Source organism: Dermochelys coriacea, chromosome 1 (genome assembly GCF_009764565.3).
Source record: "Dermochelys coriacea isolate rDerCor1 chromosome 1, rDerCor1.pri.v4, whole genome shotgun sequence".
NCBI lineage: Eukaryota > Metazoa > Chordata > Testudines > Dermochelyidae > Dermochelys > Dermochelys coriacea.
Genome location: NC_050068.2, coordinates 95,642,346 through 95,660,742, shown reverse-complemented (window position 1 = coordinate 95,660,742; position 18,397 = coordinate 95,642,346). Strand labels below are relative to the sequence as shown.

General features: G+C 42.6%; 1 protein-coding gene across 2 annotated transcripts in view; it reads right to left on the bottom strand.

Moving 5' to 3' along the window:
• Positions 1-18,397, bottom strand: part of GPC6 (glypican 6) — a 1,178,678-nt gene that overhangs the window by 89,076 nt on the left and 1,071,205 nt on the right. For both annotated transcript variants that reach the window (XM_038388012.2, XM_038388013.2), the window contains exon 5: positions 6,794-6,924. In XM_038388012.2, the coding sequence (XP_038243940.1) occupies positions 6,794-6,924 (131 nt within the window). The remainder of the gene's footprint in view (positions 1-6,793; positions 6,925-18,397) is intronic.

Genomic DNA, 18,397 nt, shown 5'->3' with positions numbered 1-18,397 from the left:
GATCATAGAATACCAGGGTTGGAAGGGACGTCAGTAGGTCATCTAGTCCAACCCCCTGCTCAAAGAAGGGCCAATCCACAATTTTTGCCCCAGATCCCAAATGGCCCCCTCAAAGATTGAACTCACCACCCTGGGTTTAGCAGGCCAATGCTCAAACCACTGAGCTATCCCTCCCCCGACACAGGCATGAGGCATATCATTAATGTTCAGAGTAGGTGGGAACTAAAGAATTTCAAGAGGAGATCATCCCATGAACCAAAACAATCGAAGGCCTCCAAGCTCTTATTATGGTGAACACTTCACGGGTTACTTACAGGAGGGATGACTTATTGGAGAGCCATGATTTAAAGGCAAGGATTAAATCTGGAAAGGTAAGGGAGCCATAATCAATAAAACTCCTCCAAGGAGGATTTTCCTATCAGCTACTACAGAACAGTAAAGTTAATTTCACTATTATAAATGGCTTCCACAGCTCAGGATTTGAGGAAGGGTGGGCCCAGACTTCCCCACAAGAAATGAAAGCTTTACAGTGCAAATGGAATATTCGCATGATTTACCAGCCATTATAGCAATTCAAATATTTTCCAATGAAAGGTGTCAAATATAAAGGGAAGGCTAACCACCTTTAAATCCCTCCTGGCCAGAGGAAAAACCCTTTCACCTGTAAAGGGGTAAGAAGCTAAGACAACCTTGCTGGCACCTGACCAAAATGACCAACGAGGAGACAAGATACTTTCAGAGCTGGAGGGGCGCGGGGGAAACAAAGGGTTCTCTCTGTCTGTGTTGTCTTTTGCCAGGACCAGAGCAGGAATGCAGGTCAGAACTCCTGTAAAGGGCTAATAAGCAATCTAGCTAGATATGCGTTAGATTCTGTTTTGTTTAAATGGCTGATAAAATAAGTTGTGCTGAATGGAATGTATATTCCTGTTTTTGTGTCTTTTTGTAACTTAAGGTTTTGCCTAGAGGGATTCCCTATGTTTTGAATCTGATTACTCTGTAAGGTATTTACCATTCTGATTTTACAGAGGTGATTCTTTTTACTTTTTCTTCAATTAAAATTCTTCTTTTAAGAACCTGATTGCTTTTTCATTGTTCTTAAGATCCAAGGGTTTGGTCTGTGTTCACCTATGCAAATTGGTGAGGATTTTTATCAAGCCTTCCCCAGTAAAGGGGGTGTAGGGTTTAGGAGGATTTTGTTGGGAAAGACGTTTCCAAGCAGGTTCTTTTCCTGCTCTATATTTGTTAGATGCTTGGTGGTGGCAATAAAGTCCAGGGGCAAAAGATAAAAAATAGTTTGTACCTTGGGAAAGTTTTAACCTAAGCTGGTAAAAATAAGCTTAGGCGGTTTTTCATGCAGGTCCCCACATCTGTTTTCAATGAAAACTTTTCTTTTAAGGAAAAGTTTTGCTTCTTTCTTGGTTTAAGGGTAGAGTATGCTATAAAGCCAAGCTGTAAATCTCACAGCATATGAGAGTGTGTGGTTTGATTGTCAGTATGCCTAGTGAGCTCTAAGATCACCACTGCAGGAACAGGGCCCCATCATGCAAGGTGTAGAGCACTATTAAAATCCTAGCAACTTCACTGAGAGTAGAAATGCTCAGCACCTTGCAGGACTGGGTCCATAAATAGCAGGTTTGGGGGATTTTTAAAACAAACAAACAATCTCCCTCCCCCAACTTCCTAGTTACAGTCGTTTCTTTCTGGGAAATGAAAAAGCACTGAATCAACTAACAGTCTTGGCAGTGCTGAGCAGACATGAATACCCAAGTGTGTTAGATCAATGGAACTGGCCAGTCTTTTGATGCAGAGAAGATGGCAAGACTATTGACTTCAGATACTGTACCGAGGAGTACCATTAAAGATAAATCAAGGAAAAGTCTTCTGTTCACTAACAGCTCAACAATACTTATTACCGCATTCAAAGGACCTTGATAACAATGGGTTCAGAGGAGCTACTGGTGTATGCATAGATACCCACACTATGGATGGAAAGGAAGAAACTCTGTTTATTGCCATGTCAGATTGTAGACAAAACTCAATCAAACTGAGGTCTGATAATCAGTGGCTATAGAACATAATCCTATTTTTCCTGAGTCGCCATTAAAAGGAGGTTAAATGGGATGTTTAATGTATTCACCTCCAGCATGTCATGCATCAGTCTAATCCACATAGATGAAAGCATGTTTAGATGTGAATAAGGAAAGTCCCAGACCAGGCACATGCGGAAGTTACAGAGCTCACTCCGCAGACTGCCTCTTACAAAAGCAACCACAGAAAGTTCTCAACAAATATGAAACCCTATTGTTGTAGTAGCCAGGCAGAGTACTAAAAAACTTCAACAGGACTTTATTTTTTAAACTGGAAACTTCTTTTCCAAGCTGCTGCTGCACCCTTAGTAGCTCTCCCGCAGCCTCTTCAACTCCTCCCCCCTCCTTCCTGTTTCCTGTCCTTTCAGACTCCCAACACTAATAATTACAAGCAACATCTAAACACCACATTCCCTCCTCTCTTAAGAAACTCTCCCAATTACAATAAACGTTGTTCTAACCACAGGAACAAATAGGAAACAAGGCACTATAGATACTACATAACAGTCTCTACTCCATACAGGTGGTAGTCTGGGTCTGGCAGGCCGTCTCTCAAGCCCCAGTTCCAGTGCAATGTCTTGTTGTGTTGATACTACAGTGAAGTCATCCAATGCAGACTGTCATCCAATCCCAGTTCCCTCAGCCTCTCCTCATAAGTCATGTGTTCCAGTCCTTTAATCATTTTTGGGGACCAGAACACGACTGGATGCTTTTCAGTTTTTCCACATCCTTCTTGTAGGGTGGGCCCAAAACTGGACACAGTACTCCAGATGAGGCCTCACCAATGTCGAATAGAGGGGAAGGATCATGTCCCTCGATCTGCTGGCAATGCCACTACTTATACAGCCCAAAATGCCATTGGCCTTCTTGACAACAAGGGCACACTGCTGACTCATATCCAGCTTCTCATCCACTGTAACCCCTACGTCCTTTTCTGCAGAACTGCTGCCTAGCCGTTCGGTCTCTAGTCTGTAGCGGTGCATAGGATTCATCCTAAGTGCAGGACTCTACACTTATCCTTGTTGAACCTCATCAGATTTCTTTTGGCCCAATCCTATCATTTGTCTAGGGACCTCTGTATCCTATCCCTACCCTCCAGCATATCTCTCTCTCCTCCCAGTTGAGTGTCATCTGCAAACTTGCTGAGAGTGCAATCCACGCCATCCTCCAAATCATTAATGAAGATATTGAAAAAAACAGCCCCAGGACCAACCCTTGGGGCACTCCGCTTGGTACCGGTTGCCAACTAGACATGGAGCCATTGATCACTACCCATTGAGCCAGCTTTCTAGCCAGCTTTCTAACCACCTTATAGTCCATTCATCCAGCCCATGCTACTTTAACTTGTTGGCAAGAATACTGTGGGAGACCATGTCAAAAGCTTTGCTAAAGTCAAGGAATAACACGGCCACTGCTTTTCCCTCATCCAAGAGCCAGTTATCTTGTTGCAGAAGGCAATTAGATTAGTCAGGCATGACTTGCCCTTGGTGAATCCATGCTGACTGTTCCTGATCACTCTCCTCTCCTCTAAATGCTTCAGAATTGATTCCTTGAGGACCTGCTCCAAGAACCACTTCTTTCTCCACAGAGGGCTGGTCACCTCCTCCACATGCTGTGCTGCCCAGTGCAGTAGTCTGGGACCTGACCTTGTTCGTGAAGACAGAGGAAAAAAAAAAAAGCATTGAGTACATTAGCTTTTTCCACATCTTCTGTCACTAGGTTGCCTCCCTCATTCAGTAAGGGGCCAACATTTTCCTTGACTTTCTTCTTGTTGCTAACATACCTGAAGAAACCCTTCTTGTTACTCTTAACATCTCTCGCTAGCTGCAACTCCAAGTGTGATTTGGCCTTCCTGATTTCACTCCTGCATACCTGAGCAATATTTTTATACTCCTCTCTGGTCATTTGTCCAGTCTTCCACTTCTTGTAAGCTTCTTTTTTGTGTTTAAGATCAGCAAGGATTTCACTGTTAAGCCAAGCTGGTCACCTGCCATATTTACTATTCTTTATACACATCGGGATGGTTTTTCCCTGTAACCTCAATAAGGATTCTTTAAAATACAGCCAGCCCTCCTTTCCCCCTCATGTTATTCTCCCAGGGGATCCTGCTCATCAGTTCCCTGAGGTTGTCAAAATCTGCTTTTCTGATGTCCAGGGTACGTATTCTACTGCTTTCCTTTCTTCCCTGTGTCAGGATCCTGAACTCGACCATCTCATGGTCACTGCTTCCCAGGTTCCCATCCACTTTTGCTTCCCCTACTAATTCTTCCCCGTTTGTGAGCAGCAGGTCAAGAAGAACTCTGCCCCTAGTTGGTTCCTCCAGCACTTGCTCCAGAAAATTGTCCCCTACACTTTCCAAAAATTTCCTGGATTGTCTGTGCAGCGCTGTATTGCTCTCCCAGCAGATATCAGGGTGATTGAAGTCTCCCATGAGAACCAAGGCCTGTGGTCTAGTAACTTCTGTTAGTTGCCGGAAGAAAGCCTCGTCCATCTCATCCCCCTGGTCCGGTGGTCTATAGCAGACTCCTACCACATCATCACCCTTGTTGCTCACACTTCTTAACTTAATCCAGAGACTCTCAGGTTTTTTGCAGTTTCATACCAGAGCTCTGAGCAGTCATACTGCTCTCTTACATACAATGCAACTCTCCCACCTTTTCTGCCCTGCCTGTCCTTCTTGAACAGTTTATATCCATCCATGACAGTACTCCAGTCATCTAAACACCACATTCCCTCCTCTCTTAAGAAACTCTCCCAATTACAATAAACATTGTTGTTCTAACCACAGGAACAAATAGGAAACAAGGCACTATGCTATTGACAGAATTATTACACTAAAAACACTATAGATACTACATAACATAGTCTCTAGTCCAGACAGGTGGTAGTCTGGGTCTGACAGGCCATCTCTCAAGCCCAGGTTCCAGTGCAGTGTCTTGTTGTGTTGATACTATGGTGAAGTCATCCAATGCAGACTGAGTGTTGGTATAATCTCCTCTTAGTGCGTAGACAGGTGTAAGGTAAGAAGCATTCCATACCCGCCCATCAGGTCTCTTCTTCTCTATGATTTTAAAAGGAGTTGTGAATTTATAGTCCCCTTTGCGTAAAATTCCAGGTTTTCTTATTCTAATGAAGGAACCACACTCAAACTTTGGTTCCTTAGCACCCCACCGCTTGTATGTGGAAGCCTTATACTTTGCTTGGTTCTGTTTAACTGTTTTTCCTCACATCATCCTTGGCTGGGGCCTCAGGTCGTGCCTTTAACAATCCAGCAATGTTCAGTTTAGTATTCATCTGTTTCCCATGCAGTAACTTTGCGGGTGATCTTTGCATTGTGGCATGTTGTGTAGCCCGGTATGCTTGCAAGAAATCAGTAGTGAAGGTTATCCACAATTGCTCTTACAGTTTAGCCGTTTGCAAACTCTTTCAAACTTCTGTTAAACCGTTCGATTTCCCCATTGGCTTGAGGGTAGTATAGGGATGACTTTTTGTGTAAAATGTTCCTCTCTGCTAGAAAAGTTTCAAGGGAAGTACATTGACTACCATTATCTGAAACCAGTTCTTTGGGGTTACCTTCCCTGCTAAAAACTGGAGAGAGGAACTTAATTACTGTAGCAGAAGAGATTTGCGATGTAAACGCGACCTCAGGCCATTTACTGAAATAGTCTATTAAGGTGATGGCATAATGACAGTCATTTGGAGCAGTATCAAAGGGTCCTACAACGTCAATCACCACTTTTTCCCATGCAGATTCAGGAAGAGGAACAGGCGGTAATGGAGGGGTACATGTCATTGCTATCTTTTCATGCATTTGGCAAGTGACAGGATTTTATGAATGCTTCGGTTTGAGAGTCCATCCATTGAGCAAAGAAAGCTCATCCCGAACTCTAAAATAAGGCAAAAAAACTGGGTCAAGGTTTTTAGGGTGACTGGGCCATCTGTCAGAAATTCCCATAGTTTTGTTGAATTGGACGTGGTGAACAAGCAGCTTGAAATTGTTCTCTTATAACTACAGTAAGAGTGCTTGTAATAAGAGCTACCACTACATCCTCATCCTCCGGTGGACCATCTGGTGAAGGCAAAGGCAGGTGAGAAAGGCAATTAGTGACCACATTTTGGTTTCCAGGCTTATATTCCAGTTCATTATTGAAAGAGAGTAGTCTTGCAGACCATCTAGCAATACGATATCCTGCTCTTCCCTGTCCTTTCGTGGTGAGCAACGTCAACCAAGGCTGTGGTCTGTGCTCAACTTGAACATGCGGCCCCACAGGCAAGTTCTCCATTTTTCCAAGATGCTGCTGCACCCTCAGTAGCTCTCCCTCAGCCTCTTCAACTCCTCCCCGCTCCTTCCTATTTCCTGTCCTTTCAGACTCCCAACAGCCAGTGCTCCCAATTTTAATAATTACAAGCAACATCTAAACACCACAACTATTCAACATTCTTTGTCGGTCATAAACCTTTTAGCAGCCAATAATATGTAGCTAATTGAATGGTACTTTTTGCAACGCCATCTTTGCTTGAAAAAAATCTATAGAGTTTTTAACAATGTGAGATGGTTAGAGTGGGCCAGGTGCTCTCAAAGACAAGAGACTATAATTTTGAGTAGCATGGTCAAACCTTCATAGACAGAGGATAGCAGTCAGCGGTTGCTATTTTCCCCCTGGCTGCAACATTCAAGAGCGGATAATAAATGACTTGCACAGTACCTTTGCTGACACCTGCATACTGTTCTCTTGCATGTTCATGATGGCTTCAGAAATCTTGACATCAATAGGATCCATGACTGATTCAATGTTGAATGGTCCCTCTAATCTCTCTGCTACCAAGAGCATAGCATCTGTTAAAACACAAAGGAGCCATTCCCTTAAAAAAAAAAAAAAAGAATACCTAGAGAGCATAAAAAAACCATGTTGTACTGCTCAGCTTACCCTGCCAGAGCTGGGAATATCCAAATGCTCCTGGCCTGGTTCAGTATTCTGCAGATGTGTGTCAGGGGGACATAAGAGACTTTAACATAATGGAAACTTTCTCTACAGATGTAATTTCCTGGTTATCATAACTACCTAACAATCACCACAACCACCACCACCAAAGTAACAGAGATTGTAAAAGTTATATTAATAACAGCTGCCATAGCATTATCAATCTGAGGAGAAAACTTCTTCATATACAGATTGTATCTCAACATTCTGAAACAGATTTGTTCTCTAGACTGTGTAATCTTATGCATCAGAAAAAGCAGGTGGATTGAAATAAACCCGTGGGTATATTTCTAGAGCTTGCACAAGATGATGAAAACTTTGATATATCAGGATCTTCTAATTAAAACAGCTGTTCTTTCTTAACCCAATGGTCCATTTTTTTTTGCAGACTAACAGAGGATAAATATTGGATTTCTGCCATAATAAAATAGGTATAAACCAGGTTTTCCCCTCTATGTATTTTCAAAATGCAGCTAAATATTGTCTGCAGAAAGATATATTGTTTGCAACTTCTGTGATTTACACAACCTATTATATCTAATTTCATGGAAGTCACTCTCAGTATAATTTTATCTAGTGGGTTCTTTGATGAATAAAAATGAGTACCAGTAAATAAATTAACAACAATTAAAATGTTATAATACATAATACAGAAAGCTTAAATGATTATTTATGCATTCATAGCTACATAATATAAATGCAGTGCATTCATAGCACTGCATTTATATTGGTACTAGCCACATAATAAACTGTAACTCCATCATGTAATAAATTGTATTGATCATACACCTTTGATCCTCTCATACATACTCTGCTTTCTGATCCACCACCCTACACATATTTTAACATTCCAGACCTATAAATAGCTTCAAACAGCATCCATTTGTTAAAAACAAAAAACAACTAGATATTTTCTAGAGAAAAATATCCTTCTTTCTCCCCAAAATCATAAAATTTCCTCCAAAATTTATTCTGGACTGAGGTCCAGAAATGGCATTATTCAAGTCCTGCTGCCTATTTAAAGTCTAATATCTTGCATTCCTTTAAGGCTGCCAATGGGACACATAGCACTTGTTTCTAAGCCTGGGTGTTACTGAGATATTAGACATACAATTTACAGCACAGAAAATAGTACTTTGGGTAATGTTGTTTTACTTTATTTACAATGGCTCTTTTCCTCTAACTCTCATACACTTGGACACATAGTAAAAAAAGAGGTTCTGACTTTATTGACAGAGGAATAAAAAGCCCAGTCCTAATATATATTTTAAAAAATCTTTTAAAGATTTCTACAATAAATTTTGCACACTATATTTGGTATATACAGAAAACATGATAGTGTGGTTTGCTGTAAAAATTTTTATAAGCATAAATTTGTGATGACATGCATAAATCATTTGTGGCTACACAATTTGTGAATAATATGGTCAGACCAAACTCTTGCTCATAAAACCTTTATTACATAACATCAGCTGCGGCATGTGTATGCATGCACACTCACACCCACACCCAGAATCAGTTTTGTTTTGTTTTACACCCTCCTATGTATATTGTGACTCCCCATCACAAGCTCAAGTAGATGCTGATGGTGTACTGTGTTTATCTAATTTGGTCTTTTTTTCAAAATCTTTTGTTTATTTGCTTTCCACATGGTACAGGACTACATAAATAGCTGGCTTCTAGCTGCATGACAAAGTACAGTGTAGTTAATTCTGTTATGTGTTTGTTAGAAATGCCTGGAGCAAAAACATTACTAATATTTCACAGTTCATATCACCTGTGCAAAGGCAAAGTAAATGGGCTGTGAGCAGTGTGTGTAGAGAACACACTACAACTGGTGTGCACAGTGCAGATAATAACTACAGCTCATGGCTTGCAGGGGCCACAAAAAGAAGTTAGGTAACTGAATGATGCAGCTAGCAGCACCTACAGCCTACCTAAGACCCTCCCACCGTATGGTCCCATGGAGAGAGTTGCCATGGAGCAATGCTGGGGCCTGCTGAGCACCTCCTTACAGACTCTCTGTTCCCTGTTGCCCATTCTCAGACATACCCTAGCAGAGGTACACAGACATTTTCCCGGGGAGTACATCAACTCATCTAGATATTTGCCTAGTTTTACAACAGGCTCCATAAAAACACTAGGGAAGTCAGTACAAACTCAAATTTCATACAGACAATGACTTGTTTATATTGCTGTATATACACTATACACTGAAATGTAAGTACAATATTTATATTCCAATTGATATATTTTATAATTATATGATAAAAATGAGAAAGTAAGCAACTTTTCAGTAATAGTGTGCTGTTATGTTGTATTTTTGTGTCTGATTTTGTAAGCAAGTAGTTTTTAAGTGAGGTGAAACTTGGGGTACACAACAGAAATCTGACTCCTGAAAGGGGTACAGTAGTCTGGAAAGGTGGAAAGCCACTGCCCTAGCAGATCACCTGTGATTCAGGCTGTGCACTGCCATTAGATGGGACTGCCCTACAAGACAGAAACTAATGTAAGAATTTATTTTGTTTTGTTATTTCACTCCTAGAACACTTTTACTTTTATGGGTGCTGTTATTAAAAGAAACAGAGGACAAAGCTGATTGCTATGTTCTTAAAATGATTTATCTGATTTAAGAATTTCAGAAGCTTACATATGAATTCCAAGATAAGTTAATGTTTAGACTGTGTACATTTCCAAGCTCAATGTATGGATTTATAATTTAAAATAGACATGAGTCTACATATCTTTCCTAAGTACTGCAACAGCCCATCATCTTTTTCAATTATCTTTACAATGAAAGCGACATTTTCCAGTTTATGTTAATTTCCTTCAGTGCAGACTTCCAGATAACTGGTAAATCATGGGCCGATTTTTCTTCTCTTGAAAAAAAAGGGGCAGGATTAAGAACACTGATTTATGACATACTCTAATGTTTTTATTATATATATATATAAAGCTACGGCTGTCATAAATATAGAGGGAAGGGTAACAACCTTCCTGTATACAGTACTATAAAATCCCTCCTGGCCAGAGGCACAATATCCTTTTACCTCTAAAGGTAGAAGAAGCTCAGGTAACCTGGCTGGCACCTGATCAAAAGGACCAGTAAGGGAGCGGTGGGATCATTTTGAACCAAAAGCACAGTTGTATTTTAAAAGGACAATTTTTTCCCCATTTTGGTTGCTTGGAAGCTGGTTTTTTGGCTGCAAGCAGCTGGAGTTTTTTTCCTCTGCCTCAGGGCAGAAGGGTTAAGTTACAGCAGCAAGGAAATTCACAAGCAGGGTTGTTGTTTTTTTTGTTCTCTTTCTAGCTCCCGGGTAAGCTAGGTAAGCAGGAGCTAGGATGGCGAAATGCAATATCCAACTGCAACTAAAATTAGCTAAATTTAAAGCTGAAAAAACCCCCAAAAGAACATGACAGACAGATAGCCTTAAAATGCTTGGAGTTGGAAGCAGAGGAGAGGAAAGAGGCGAAATGCCTGGAGGGGGAGGAGCAACACTTGGAGGCGGAGTTAGCACTGAAGTGCTTAGATCTGAAAAAGGCTAAGCTGAATCAATCAGCTAACCTACTAATCCTTCTCTGGGTGGCTCCCCCCCCACTCAATAAAATTTCCCACCTGCAAGGCAGGCGATGATACCGAGGCCTTCTTAGAAAATTTCGAAAGGGCCTGACCTGGGTACAGCATCTCTACAGACAAGTACATGGTAGAGCTGAGGCCTCAGCTCAGTGGACCCTTAGCAGAGGTGGCGGCTGAAATGCCTAAGGAGCACATGAACAGTTATGAACTTTTTAAAAACAAGGCCAGAATTAGAATGTGGCTAACACCCGAGCATGCCTGTCCGCGGTTCAGAGCCCTAAGGTGGAAACCAGACGTGTCATTTACTCGACATGCCTACCACATTGTGAAACATTGGGATGCCTGGATATCAGGAGCAAGTGTTAAATCTCCAGAAGGGTTGCCCTTCCTAATGCAAATGGAGCAGTTCTTAGAGGGTGTTCCGGAGGAAATAAAAAGGTACATCCTAGATGGGAAGCCCAAAACTGTAATTGAGGTGGGGGACATCGGAGCCAAATAGGTGGAGGTGGCAGAAAAAACAACTGGTAGCAGTTGGAGTGAATATCAGAAGGGGCAACCCAAAAGAAAACCCTATCACCGGGGGCAACCCAAGGCCCCAACTACATTCCAAGGAAAACCCCAAATACCTTATCGTCCCACCACACCCATCTCCAGCAACCAACCTTGCCCCAGTGACCAGTCAGCTGGGCGATGTTTTAAATGTAATGAGCTGGGGCATGGGAAGACCAACTGCCCCAAGAACCCCAACAGACTGCAGTTCATTACACCAGAATCACACCAAAGGTCCTCAGGCCCAGATGCCTCTCAGGTACCCTCAGAGCAAAGGGAAACTGAGTGTGGGCGGGAAGAAGGTTACAGCATGGCAGGACACTGGAGTACAAGTGTTAGCTATCCAACAGTCCTTATTGGACCTCAAGTTCATCAACCCAGAGGCCCAAGTGACAATTCAACCCTTCATGTCAAACTCTTTAAACTTGCCTACAGCCAAGTTGCCTGTCCAGTACAAGGGCTGGTCAGGAACGTGGACTTTTGCAGTCTATGATGATTATCCAATTCCCATGCTGCTAGGGGAAGACTTGGCCAACCAGGTGAAGCTAGCCAAGGGGGTGGGAATGATCACATGCAACCAGGCTAAGCAAGCTATTACACCTGAGACTTCAACAAGGGCCCAGTCTGTGTTACCAGAAACCTAGACTGAGGGGGTGGAACCGGACCCCATGCCAACGTCTGCGACAGTAGTAGTGGATCCAATCATGGAGACCAGGCCAGAACCAAAATACCACATAGTGCACCAGCTTGAAAGTGGTTCACAGTCAATGGAAACAGCCCCATCACCTACATTGCTTCCAGAGGCCCAAGTCCACAATTCAATGAGGAACTGGTGTCTCCAGCATCAAGGGAACAGTTCGAGGCCAAGCAAAAAGCAAATAAAAGTCTCCAGAGAGCTTGGACAGCGGGACGGAGCAACCCACAGCCTCTCAGCTCTTCTAATTGATTCAGGTTTGTTGTAGAAAGAGGACTTTTATACAAGGAAACTCTTTCTGGTGGACACCAGGAAGACTGGCATCCTCAGAGATAGTTGCTAGTTCCAACTAAGTACCGGGTAAAGCTCTTGAGCTTAGCTCACGATCACCCTAGTGGCCATGCTGGGGTGAACAGGACCAAAAACCATTTGGGGAAGTCTTTCCACTCGGAGGGAATGGAAAAGGATATTTCTGCCTGCGTCCGGTCTTGTGAGGTATGCCAAAAAGTGGAAAAACCTCAAGACCAGGTCAAAGCCCCTCTCTAGCCACTCCCCATAATTGACGTTCCATTTCAGCAAGTAGCTATGGATATTCTGGTCCTTTTCCAAAAAAGACACCCAGAGGAAAGCAGTACATACTGACTTTCATGGATTTTGCCACCCGATGGCCGGAAACAGTAGCTCTAAGCAACACCAGGGGTAAAAGTGTGTGCCAGGCATTAATAGACATTTTTGCCAGGGTAGGTTGGCCCTCCAACAGCCTTACAGATTTGAAAACTAATTTCCTGGCAAAAACCATAAAAAGCCTTTAAAAAGCTCTTGGGGTGAATCACTTGGTTGTCACCCCTTACCACCATCAAACGAATGGCCTGGTGGAAAAGTTTAATAAAACTTTGGGGGCTGTGATCTGTATTTGTAAATGAATACTCCAATGATTGGGACCCAGCTTGCAGCAGTTGCTCTTTGCCTACAGAACTGTACCACATCCCAGTTTAGGGTTTTCACCATTTGAACTTGTGTATGGCTGTGAGGTTAGGGGCCACTACAGTTGGTGAAGCAGCAATGGGAGGGTTTTACACCTTCTCCAGGAACTAACATTCTAGACTTTGTAAGCAACCTACAAAACACCCTCTGAGACTCTTTAGCCCTTGCTAGAGGAAACCTAAAAGATGCTCAGGAAGAGCAAAAAGCCTGGTATGATAAACATGCGAGAGAGCGTTCCTTCAAAGAAGGGGACCAGGTCAAGGTCTTGAAGGTGCTCCAGGCCCATAAAATAAAAGCGTTGTGGGAAAGGCCATTCATGGTCCAAGTGCGCCTGGGAGCTGTTAATTATCTCACAGCCTTCCCCACTTTAACCCTAATGCCTAAAGGTATACCATGTTAAATCTCTAAAGCCCTTTTATTCCAGAGAATTAAAAGTTGGTCAGTTTACAGCCCAGGGAGGAGATGACGTTGAGTGGTCTGAAGGTGTCTACTATGAAAAAAAAGGTGATGGTGACGTGAAAGAGGTATACCCTTGGATGTATGCAGCGCCAGCAGATCAAGGAGCTGTGCACTAGCTTTGCGCCGATGTTCTCAGCCACCCCAGGATGGGCAGAACGTGCATACCACGCCATTGACACAAGTAATGCTCACCCAATTAACAGCCAACCTTACCGAGTATCTCCTCAAGATAAAACTGCTATAGAATGGAAGATCCAGGATATGCTACAGATGGGTGTAATCTGCCCCTCTGGCAGTACTTGGGCATCTCCAGTGGTTCTAGTTCCCAAACCAGATGGGGAGATACGCTTTTGTATGGACTGCCATAAACTAAATGCAGTAACTCACCCAGACAATTATCCAATGCCACTCACAAATGAGCTCTTGGAGAAACTGAGACATGCCCAGTTCATCTCTACCTTAAACTTAACCAAAGGGTACTGGCAAGTACCGCTGGATAAATCAGCCAAGGAAAGGTTAGCCTTCATCACCCATGTAGGGCTGTATGAACTTAATGTGCTCCCTTTCGGGCTGCGAAATGCACCTGCTACCTTCCAAAAACTTGTAGACTGTCTCCTAGCAGGATTGGGAGAATATGTAGCCGCCTACCTTGACAATGTGGCCATATTTTCGGATTCCTGGGCAGAAAACCTGGAACATCTACAAAAAGTCTTTGAGCACATAAGGGAGGCAGGACTAACTGTTAAGGCTAAAAAGTGTCAAATAGGCCTAAACAGAGTGACTTACCTTGAACACCAGGTGGGTCAAGGAACTATCAACCCTGTACAGGCCAAAGTGGATGTTATCCAAAAGTGGCCTGTCCCAAAGTCAAAGAAACAGGTCCATTCCTTCTTAGGCTTGGCTGGATATTACAGGCGATTTGTACCATTACAGCCAAATCACCGCCCCACTAACAGACCTAACCAAAAAAATCCAGCCAAATGCAATTCAGTGAACTGAAAAGTGTCAGAAGGCCTTTAACCAGCTTAAAGCGACACTCATGTCTGACCCTGTGCTAAGGGCCCCAGACTTTGACAAACCTTTCCTAGTCACCACAGATGCTTCTGAGAGTGGCGTGGGAGCAGTTTTAATGCAGAAAGGACCAGATCAAAAATTCCATCCTGTCATGTTTCTCAGCAAGAAACTATCTGAGAGGGAAAGCCACTGGTCAATCATCAAAAAGAAATGCTACGCCATTGTGAACGTGCTGGAAAAGCTACGCTCCTACGGGGACAGCGTTTCCAACTACAAACTGACCATGCTGCATTGAAGTGGCTTCACACCATCAAGAACAATAACAAAAAACTTGTTCAGTGGAGTTTAGCTCTCCAAAATTTTAATTTTAAAATACAACACATTTTGGGAGCTTCTAACCAAGTGGCTGATGCACTCTCCTGTAAAAGTTTCCCAAAATCAACTGGTTAAAATCGTCCTTAAAATGTAAAAAATATTGTTAGTTTTTATATAGTCAGTAGTATAACAACTAAAGGTACATGTGTCTTAACAACTCTGTTTTCTCCTAGAGCTCAAGAAAGAAATCACAGCCAGTGTGCAACCGACTGTCCAACACTATCTGTGATTTGGGGGGAGTGTCATAAATATAAAGGGAAGGGTAACAACCTTCCTGTATACAGTACTATAAAATCCCTCCTGGCCAGAGGCACAATATCCTTTTACCTCTAAAAGTAGAAGAAGCTCAGGTAACCTGGCTGGCACTTGACCAAAAGGACCAATAAGGGAACCCTGACAACTGCATATTACTATTATTTAGTAATTGTAATACTTAGCTTAATAGAGAGTTGGTTAACTGGCAACTTGATTACAATCTCTAAGTACCTACATGGGAATCAAATATTTAATAGTGGGCTCTTCAATCTAGCAGACAAAGGTGTAATATGCTCCAATGGCTGGAAGCTGAAACAAATTGAGACTGGAAATAAGGCCTGAATGTTGAACAATGATTAACCATGGGAACGATTTATCAAGGGTCCTGGTGGATCACCAAATTTTTTTAAACCAAGATTGGAAGTTTTTCTAAAACATATGGTCTAGAAATAATTCTGGGGAAATTCTATGCAGGAGGTCAATCTAAATGATCATAGTGGCTCTTTCTGGCCTTGAACTCTATGAATTACAGAACACCTATGAAAAGGATTGTGAGTTCCAGTGCTCCCTGTACTCCAGCACTTGGGGAGGGCACTTGAGAAAAGAGGGAGTTTTGCTTCCAAAATGCTTTGTTCCCTCTTCATTTCATGTTTCAAACACTGCAATTGAAGAGGATACAATTGCAGCATTGGTAGACATACCCAGGTTAACAGTGCTAAAAATAGCAGAGTAGATGCAATGGTGTGGACTTCCGTGCAGTTGCACAAGTCCTCCTAGCACCCTGGGGGCCTACTTGCACTGCTGAAGCCCCCACATTGCTGCATCTACATCATTATCTTTAGCAATGCTAGCATGGAGATGTCTACCCAAGTTCCAGGCACACCTCGAACTGCAGTGTACCCCCACTGTATGGTTTGGATTAGTTGGCTTGTGGGGATGGGACTAACTTGATTGTGCCCTGTGGCATTCTTCCCCCACAACTTCATCTCTGCTTCTCTTCTATTGGTAGACTAACATTGGGTTCCCTACTGCAGCCTAGTGTCCCCCTTCCTCAGAGGGAGTTCTAGGAGCAGGGAATGTGATGCATTCCCTGGAAGCACAGCTTCTCCGGGGAGACAGGGGCCGGAGAGTGCTGAGAACCAGCATTCTCCACAAATCTTAGGGTATTGCCGGTTTCTGGAGAAGAAGGATCTGATGCAAAGCCCACTGTAGCAGAATGTGGCAGGCCCCCTTGGCTCCTGCCTCTGCTAAGTCCACAAAGTCACTCTGAGACCCTTGGGTTTGTATCCACTAGTGCAGTTTATTCACAGGCTTGTTCCCACCACCATTTTACCATATACGGTTGGCCCTTTACTGTCTGCAGGCAGGAGGGAAGAGCTACCTCCCTGCTTCTACTCCTTGCCTTTTCCCTTTCTTTCTGCTCTTCCCTGGCTTCCTTCCCATGAGGCTTTTATACAGCCCAAGCTAATTAGGCAGCAGCTGAGTCTGCTTCCCCAATTAGGGCCAAGTTATCTCCAGTCAGCTCTAATTTATTCCCCTAATTGGGAGCTGGTATGACAGAGGGCTGAATTAGCAATCGTTTGCCCAGCACCCTGTCACACCCACTGAAGTTGTATTAGACTCTACTTTCTCTTCTGGTTCTGCTACAATTCTTGATCCATCAATAGAATAGTACCAGGAAAACTCTATGAGAGGAACTTTGTGAAGTTTCTATTCCTCTACCCAGTACTTTCCTTGTTTATGGCCCTACACACACTGACTGGTGCTATTAAATACCTTTCTAGCAATTAGCTTAAAAGAAATATACAGTGTTCGTCCACATATTGCAATGTGAACTAACATAACAATCGATATTATTTGGGAAATTTCAAAAGCACCTGAGGGTTTGTATGTGTGAACTGGGAAGGGAAGGGTAGGGAGCCAGCTGTGAACAGAGTGCGTCACCGATTGTAAATGTATCTTGATCTTGAGAGTGGAACAGCAGTTAGGGAAAGGGACACAATTGTAAATATAGTGGTCTGCAAAGAAATGCTCATTCTACTGCTAACCTTCCTTGCAGAGGAAAGATCTGTGCTTGCATTGTTAAATTAATAACAAGTGTGAACTTTGGATTTTAGATACATATTTAATTCTTTTAAGTTAGCAGAAATGCATCCCATGATAGTCTGCCAAAACCTTTTATCACTAGAATAAGATTTACTAACAGGGTTCAAGGAGAGGTGAAAGAAAAACTCCACCTCATGTTAAATGAGATGCTAAGAGCTCTTTTTTCAGGAAACCTGAACCAGTGCCAAAGCTTCTGTTTCTCGGAGGGTACACAGTCCATATTTCAAATGGATTATTTATGTGAAAACAACACACTGCTCTCTTTTGGGATGTACATATCTAATTATTAGATTTTTTTCTTTGACAATATAATGCAATTGCGAAAAAGGCAAATATTATTCTGGGATGTATTAACAGGAGTGTTGTAAGTAAGCCATAGGAGGTAATTGTCCCACTCTATTCAGCTGGAGTACTGTGTCCAATTCTGGACACCACACTTTAGGAAAGATGTGGATAAGCTGGAGAGAGCCCAGAAGACAGCAACAAATATGATAAAAAGTTTAGAAAACCTGACCAATGAGGAAAGGTTAAAAGTTGGGACAGGTTTAATCTTGAGAAAAGATGACAGGTGGAGGGACACCTGATAACAGTCTTCAAATACGTTAAGAGCTGTTCTAAAGAGGATGGTGATCAATTGTTCTCCATGTCTACTGAAGATAGGTCAAGAAGTAATGGGCTTAATCTGCAGCAAGGGAAATTTAGGTTAGATATTAGGAAAAAATTCTAACTAGAAGGGTAGTTATGCTCTGGACTTGGCTTCCATGGGAGGTTGTGGAATCCCAGTTATTGGAGATTTTTAAGAACAGAGTGGACAAACACCTGTCAGGGATGATCTAGGTTTACCTGGTACTACCTCAGTACAGGGGCTGGACTTGATGGCCTCTCAAGGTCCCTTCCAGCCCTACATTTCTAGGATTCTATGATATGTTTGGGTTACCAACATCTCTTAGGGTAATATGGTACAGCCAGTGGCTCACTTTATTGATTCTCAATCTAGGACACTGTGATCACCTTTCAATTGTCAATGCAGTCACTTCCTCTGTGTCATCCTCACAATCTAAAAATACCTATGGCCAGTCTACACGAGAGCTTGCACCATTATTGAAACACAGGAAGGATGTAGACGCACCAGTAGAGAACTCAATATTAAGCTCACCAAGAGCTATATAGCAAGTACCCTTCATTTGGAACAGGGGGATGCTAACAATCATATCCCTGTATGGAATTGCCCTTGATGATCACGTAGAAGCTACATGGCTGCAGACTGCAGTGGCCCTTCAGCTTAGCATATAGCATTCATTCACTGAAGACCTCA